The sequence below is a fragment of the Myxine glutinosa genome, unplaced genomic scaffold (genome assembly GCF_964187855.1).
Source record: "Myxine glutinosa unplaced genomic scaffold, kmMyxGlut1.1 SCAFFOLD_3741, whole genome shotgun sequence".
Taxonomy (NCBI): Eukaryota; Metazoa; Chordata; class Myxini; order Myxiniformes; family Myxinidae; genus Myxine; species Myxine glutinosa.
This window is the reverse complement of record NW_027619833.1, coordinates 9,116-16,557: the sequence shown is the minus strand read 5'-3', so window position 1 is coordinate 16,557 and position 7,442 is coordinate 9,116. Positions and strand designations below refer to the sequence as shown.

The window sequence follows — 7,442 nt, the reverse complement described above, 5'->3', positions numbered from 1 at the left end:
GCAAACCACCCTGCAGCATAAGCAAACCACCCTGCAGCATAACCAAACCACCCTGCAGCATAAGCAAACCACCCTGCAGCATAACCAAACCACCCTGCAGCATAACCAAACCTCCCTGCAGCATAAGCAAACCACCCTGCAGCATAACCAAACCACCCTGCAGCATAACCAAACCACCCTGCAGCATAAGCAAACCACCCTGCAGCATAACCAAACCACCCTGCAGCATAACCAAACCACCCTGCAGCATAACCAAACCTCCCTGCAGCATAAGCAAACCACCCTGCAGCATAAGCAAACCACCCTGCAGCATAAGCAAACCACCCTGCAGCATAACCAAACCTCCCTGCAGCATAAGCAAACCACCCTGCAGCATAAGCAAACCACCCTGCAGCATAACCAAACCACCCTGCTTGCCCAGATACTGTAAGTCTCCCACGCTGTCACGAGTCTGGCACATTGATGATAATTATGACAAGATGTTATTAATTTTTGTGACAATTGCTGCAACTTTATCTGGTACTTTTTTGTGGACGTCTATATACATATACGACAAAAACATCCAATGTCCGTGTCCCACCGACCTCAAGATTTATCAGCCGAATCAAGTCAAATAATCTTTGGCAAACGCCAACGGCTCAACTTTCTACAATCACGTTCAAAAAATCTGGGATGACGCTCCACTCGTGCGTCACCTACCGAGAAAAAGTACAAGTCGTCTCCAATGGGAATGCAATCATCCCAACCTAAAAATAAACAACCCATCGGTCAACTTTTTCTACTCTTTCTCTGGAGAATAAACTCTTCCCAAGATACCATAATACATAATAAACTCTTCCCAAGATACCATAATACATAATAAACTCTTCCCAAGATACCATAATACATAATAAACTCTTCCTAAGATACCCAAACCTCTCAACAATCAGAAATCATCATCAGCAAATGTACCCTGGTAGATTCAGAACCACGTATCGAGAACACCCAAACAAAGGTTACCTTGCATCAACCATTTCATCGATAGGGTTTTCAGTCTGGTTCTTGGCACAAATTGTTGTGATCCACGATGTGCCCTCTGAGTTCTCAACAATTTGGGAGCAGGTGGTAAAGTTAGGGTTAAAACTAGAAACGCAGATGGGACGCAATTATGCTGATTACTTTGAAGACAAATTAAATTACCCTTTGCAACATACTTCCTGAAGCTTGTGGCCCATCTGCTTGTCCTTTCGGCATTCTCTGCTATCCATCTGTCCATAAGTAACCACGTAGTCGTCTTACAATGCCGGAGACGTTCCACTAATCTTGGCTCAAAGAATTATGGGATGGCGGCGGCGTTCGGCTGAGAAAAAGAAATAATCAGGGAGCCATGGTGCCAAAGCGCTTTCAAATTGGAACGATGGGAATATCGCTTTTCTTCGGAGGATTCCGACGTTGGCCCGGAGTGCAAGATGCATTTCTGATCATCAAGATGCATTTCTGATCATCAAGATGCATTTCTGATTATGGATGATTATGAATGCATCTTGATGATCAGAAATGCATCTTGATGATCAGAAATGCATCTTGATGATCAGAAATGCATCTTGCTGATCAAAGATGCATTTCTGATCATCAAGATGCATTTCTGATCAGCAAGATGCATTTCTGATCATCAAGATGCATTTCTGATCATCAAGATGCATTTCTGATCATCAAGATGCATTCATAAATCATCCGGCACCCAATGTTGCGATAATTGCTGCCACCGATCTCGGCTGCACCTTCACTCCCAAGATTGCTCAATTGTTTGTACGAATGGTTTTGCCGAAACACTCAAGAGTAGACTCGTTATTGATGTCGGTTTTGGTAGTACCTCGCACGACCATAAACTCCGCCATTTTCCCTTGGGCATAATGCCACTGGGAAGCGAAATTTACCCCGATTTATTTGTCCACCGCGTCCCAATGTCCTTCACGCAATACAAGTACAAGTTTCTTCTTGAACTTTTGACGCTGCAGAAAGAAGTGCTCGCTTAAAAAAGATTGTGTCTACGGCTGCCAATGTTTGCATGGGCCTGAAATCGTACATATCCCGAGCCACTTTGCAAGTTCATGAATGCTTGAAGGGCACATCACATGTGCGACATGGCCGATGCATTTTCCTTTGTATAAACAACATTTTTCATCAAAAGCAAGGTTTACAGCAAATGCAAGGATTTTGTTTGATCAAAAAGGGTGAGGGGGGAAGGGAAAGGGTGCCAAGGCCTACAAAAAAAAGAGCACGTTGCCATTCTACGAGCAAAGAGTAGCTTAAAACACATATGGAGGATGGTTTAATGAAAATAAACCTCAGGAACACAAAAAAAAAATTCAAAAAAGATCCAAAAGCTGAAAAGAAAAGCCAGAATTATGAAGGTCAAGCCAAACTTTCAGGTTTATGATCTCAAGCAGGCCCTCAGGTTCCTTTTATGGATCGAAGCATCATTCATCGGTAAAGCATTCCTCCAATAATTTTTGGTCCTCTTCCTCGCTGGCTGACATCGGAGCGTCCTGCATCTCAGAAGACTGACCCGGACGAGAAGACTGCGGCATCGTAACGGGAGCAACAACCGGCTTCGGAACGTCTGCGTTATTCTCCCGCTTTGCGTGCTGACCCCCCGACAGCACTTTCTGGCTCTCTTCAAAGTATTGATTTGGGTGAGATAGTCCGAAAGCTCCATCTTCAACCTGCAGTGACAACACCGATGATAAATACTCGCTCGAGTAATGTTCACACCAAAATGGTGGATGCAGCGCTTTGAGCCAAGAAACAAGGGAAGAAGGGGAATCAGATTTACCTTGTGGGTGAATTCGAAGTATTTCTGGCAAGCCAGCTGATAGTGCATTCCCTTCACATATTCCATCACCTTACAAACAACACAGTCATTATTATCATCTACATCGTTTCCACAGCAACATGTATTCATTTTGACCACAGATGCACAGAAATAAAATCATTCCTGTTGCGGGGTGCGAGCAGCAATGCCTTCTTCTTCTTCTTCGGCGGGAAGAAAAGAAGAAGCAATGCCTTTTCGGCAGCATTTCAGTACTCGTGCAAAATTGCCCCGAGGACATTTAAAGTCGACCACAAAATGTGAATTGGGCACCACCTCTAGGCCAGAGATGGTGCAACAGACAGAATACCTACATATGAGAGAATAATCTCGCCGGGAAGTTCGATAGCCAGCCGGCAGGATTTTAATGGAGGATCCAATAACGGCCTGGTGATAGGCCCAAAACTAGCTTCGTTTCCAGATGCTCTGAATCTAAATAATTATTCTAAACTGACACCTGTATTTAAAACCACAACCTTTGGGATTACAATCCCATATCCTTATATCCCCTCATCAAGCAAATGGTGGTGCACGATGTTCGTAGGTGCAATTTATTTGATTCAAGGTACGAATGGAGGCAATCGCAATGGCTGCCCCCATGAGACGGATGATCCAATCGTGCCCACGATTTTCGGCACATCTACGAGAACCCTTTGGTTTCTCAATCCTGCAGAGACTCATCTTTACAACCTAGACAATCTTTACTTCGTCGAATGGTTCCACATTCGGAGGTTTTTTGCCACCATCGATTGTGTTGCATTCTTATTACCTCCACCACCAAACGCGGATGGAGGTAACGTTTTCACCCCTGTCTGTCTGTCTGTCTGTTTGTCCGTTTGTTTGTTTGTGAACAAAATACCTCAAAAGATTGTGGGCCGATTCGGACCAAATTTGGCAGAGATGTAGCGTATGTGACAAGGACGAAATGATTCGATTTTGGTGAAGATCCGGATTCGGATCCGGCTACTAGAATTTTTGAAGCGATTCTTCACCATTGGGAGATATGGCCAAAAACGATACATTGCAGGATATTTCGAAAAGTTATGGACGGATTTGGACGAAACTTGGTGGACAGGTTTGGTGTCTAACAACGATGATTCGATTCGATTTTGGAGAAGATCTGAATATGGATTCGGATATGGGAATTATTTGATTTTTTAAAAGTGATTCTTCACCATTGAGTGATATGGCCAACCAGGTGGAGGTATGCTCTCTACTGAGTGCCGTTTTAGTTTTTTTTTTGTTATTGCATTATTGTTGCAATTTGTGTGCCCCGGTGCCCACACATCCATCTTCTTCTATAAACTGGTTTCGCTCCTTGGATATTTTAGTATTTTCACATCAGCAATGGTGCAGAAAGGCTCACTATTTACCATTATTATAAATTTGGTTTATTTTTTTTACTTAATTTTTGGTACTTAATTTTTAATTAGTTTCGAAAACAAACCTCATTTTATGCAAAAAAAAAAAAAACACAATTGTAAATACCCTTTGAATGAAAAAAATGAATGATCGTTTTAAAGCCATTTTTCCCCGCTAGAGCAGGGGTTAGCCTTGCGGGCCCCATGACAATCATGATGCCCTGTAATGTTTTTATGGCCGGATGCCCTTACTGACGCCAACCCTTGGTCGCCTCTTACGATGCGCAGGGATACGGTGTACCTATTCTAAATCGGGGTACACACCGGGATCATTCATCCCAGCAAGCTGGTACTCAATTTGCCGACCTCGGAAGGATGACAGGCTGAGTCAACCCCCCTGGCGTTAATTCAGCGATCGACCGGGATTCGAACCCAGGATCCCAAGCCGGCACCCTAACCGCTAAGCCAACACCAGGCTTGTAAATCGTAAATACCCTTTGCGACATCAAAACTCCAGATATGGATCTTCACCATAATCTAATCATTTCGTTCATGTCACATATCCAACCTCTCCACCAAATTTCGTCTGAATCCTTCCACAACTTTTTGAGATATCTTGTTCATAAACAGAAAAATGAAAAATCACTCATCGAGCGACACTTGGCAAAAGAGAACAAAGTAGAATGGCACTCAGTAGAGCATCCTTTTGATCTCAAAAATAATTAGCGATTGAATTCAGTGACCTGATATGCAAATCGTCTTCAAAGTTTAAGTTAATTGGTGAAAATTGACAATTTCAGAAATTTGGTCTACAATGACCTCATATATAATTGGTGGTTGAATTCAGTTAGGTGATATGAAAATCCTATTCAAATTTCAAGTCAATCAGATAAAAATTGAGGATTTTAAAAATTTGAAAAGGTTGTTGAACATTGGCCAATGTTGACCTTTTGGTCTATTCTGATCTCAAAAATAGTACGCGGTTGGTTTCAGTAAGCTGATATGCAAATGCTATTCAAATTTCAAGTCAATCAGATGAAAATTGAAGATTTTAGAAATTTTTTAAAAAGTGCTTGACATTTGGCCTTTGTTGCCCTTTGACCTCAAAAATAAATAGGATTCTGTCGGACCACCAACTCTACCATTTGGTGATGTTTCGTGATGATTGGTTTAAATTGTGACCTATAGGCAAGTATAAGTGAGTGGACAGCCAAACACAAACACACAAACCGGAGTGATCAACATACTTGTCAAATAAAATAAATTGCCAAATAACAAACAGACAGGAGTGAAAACATAACCTATGGTGGCAGAGGTAAAAATGAATGAATGAATGATCGTTTTAAGGCCATTTTCCCCGCTAGAGCGGGGGTTAGCCTTGCGGGCGCCATGACAATCATGGTTCCCTGTTTGAGGCAATGTTTTTATGGCCGGATGCCCTTACTGATGCCAACCCTTGGTCGCCTCTTACAATGCGCAGGGATACGGTGTACCTATTCTAAATCGGGGCACACACCGGGATCATTTATCCCAGCAAGCTGGTACTCAATTTGCCGACCTCGGAAGGATGACAGGCTGAGTCAACCCCCCTGGCGTTAATTCAGCGATCGATCGGGATTCGAACCCAGGATCCTAGGATCCCAAGCCGGCACCCTAACCGCTAAGCACCCTAACCGCACCCTAACCGCTATGGTGGCAGAGGTAATACGATGAAAAGAAATACAAACAACATGGGAAGATACAATGAAGCGAATCTCCCTTTACAAGGCACCCGGGTCCGTGCCTCGTAGTGGGGAGTGGGGGTGTGGGGGAGTGAACTAGAGGCAATTTGCATGCATTCCATGGCCAACACATGCTTGGCACTCTGACGAACATTTGAGGCCGGTTTGAGAGCGCCAGTGCAGATTCTGGCCAAGTCGACCCAGGAATCTTAATTGCCCAGTATCGGAGGCAGTGCAGAGGCAGCAGCCTCCACCTTATCAGACTCGGTTTGCAATCAAGTGGCCCTCCAATAATTGGCCCAGCTCCAAATGCAACCGAAACATCTTCAGCAAAACGATCATTACAGAGCCCTGTGACAAAGAGCCTAATCAAATTTTCCCTCTCATTACACTCCATCTTCACTGCCAGCAACGCGAGGTGCAAAATGACGTCGGTAGCTCTCTCTTTCTCTGGCTTCCACAAACCCGAGCAAATTTTACGGCCCAAGAAGTTTCTCTAAACACCCCCACCCCATTTCAACAATCTGTGCCAAAGCTGCAGTGGTTAAAAATCCCCTCGGGTCCAACACTTAGTCTCTTAAAACATTTAGCTTTCCTAATCCTGAGGGCTCACTTAGGAAAGTGGAAATACTCTCAGAGTGGGCATCAGCAAGCGATATCGAGCCGGGGGGCAGGCAAGGTTAATGTGACTTGTTCCGGGCATTCATCAAACGGCGAGTCGCAAAACTTTTTGCAGCCCCCCCCCCCCCCCCCCCCACCAATATGCACCCGGGAATCTCACCTGGTTGATTTCAGAAGAGGAGAGCCCATGCGACTGAAGTCGTTGCCTCAGCAGATCTGCGTCTGTGTGTCGGAACGGGCAGCCTGGGGACAGGTAGGCAGATATTAGACATGCGGGTGGTAGATGCGCTTGAAACAATAAAGCATGTCAGAAAATTCTTCTTCTTCTTTTTTTTTTTAACATACGAGGTATGCATATAAAGCAGCCTGGGGACAGGTAGGCAGATATTAGACATGCGGGTGGTAGATGCGCTTGAAACAATAAAGCATGTCAGAAAATTCTTCTTCTTCTTTTTTTTTTAACATACGAGGTATGCATATAAAGCGTCCTTCAGTATAATAAATAAAAAAATCCTGAAATACCCGAATGAAAAGAGAAAGGTCAACACAAAATTCAAATGACATCAAGTGTTTGTGAAACAACAAAACAATAAAAGGAGATTTCAACATAAAAAGGGCTTTCATCTCTCGTCATTTCCAATATGAATCCATGAACGTGATCTGAAGAATCGCCTGCTCGAGCAGTAAATGGAATTGTCTTTTTGAAAGGTTTGGCCTGGATTTTTGCCTTTAAATATTTCAAATGACAGATTTCAATGTCCTCGCGGTATTCATACGAAACAGAATTATCCTCCCGTCAGAGCCACGAGCGGATGCGGACACTTACAGGTATTATTCGCGTGATCACAGGAAAATGGCATGAGGCGTTTCTAAAGTGGGAAAATATAA

At 43.6% G+C, this 7,442-nt stretch overlaps 1 protein-coding gene across 1 annotated transcript; it reads right to left on the bottom strand.

Annotated features, from left to right (window-relative positions):
* Positions 1 to 2,284: 2,284 nt before the first annotated feature.
* On the bottom strand, positions 2,285 to 6,797 carry LOC144889430 (DNA primase large subunit-like; the record flags this gene model as incomplete). The annotated part of the gene is given in 3 exon segments (XM_078769657.1): positions 2,285 to 2,705; positions 2,816 to 2,884; positions 6,715 to 6,797. Coding segments are annotated over 3 exon segments (398 nt in total), but the record flags the coding sequence as incomplete, so codon positions are not given.
* Positions 6,798 to 7,442: the final 645 nt, after the last annotated feature.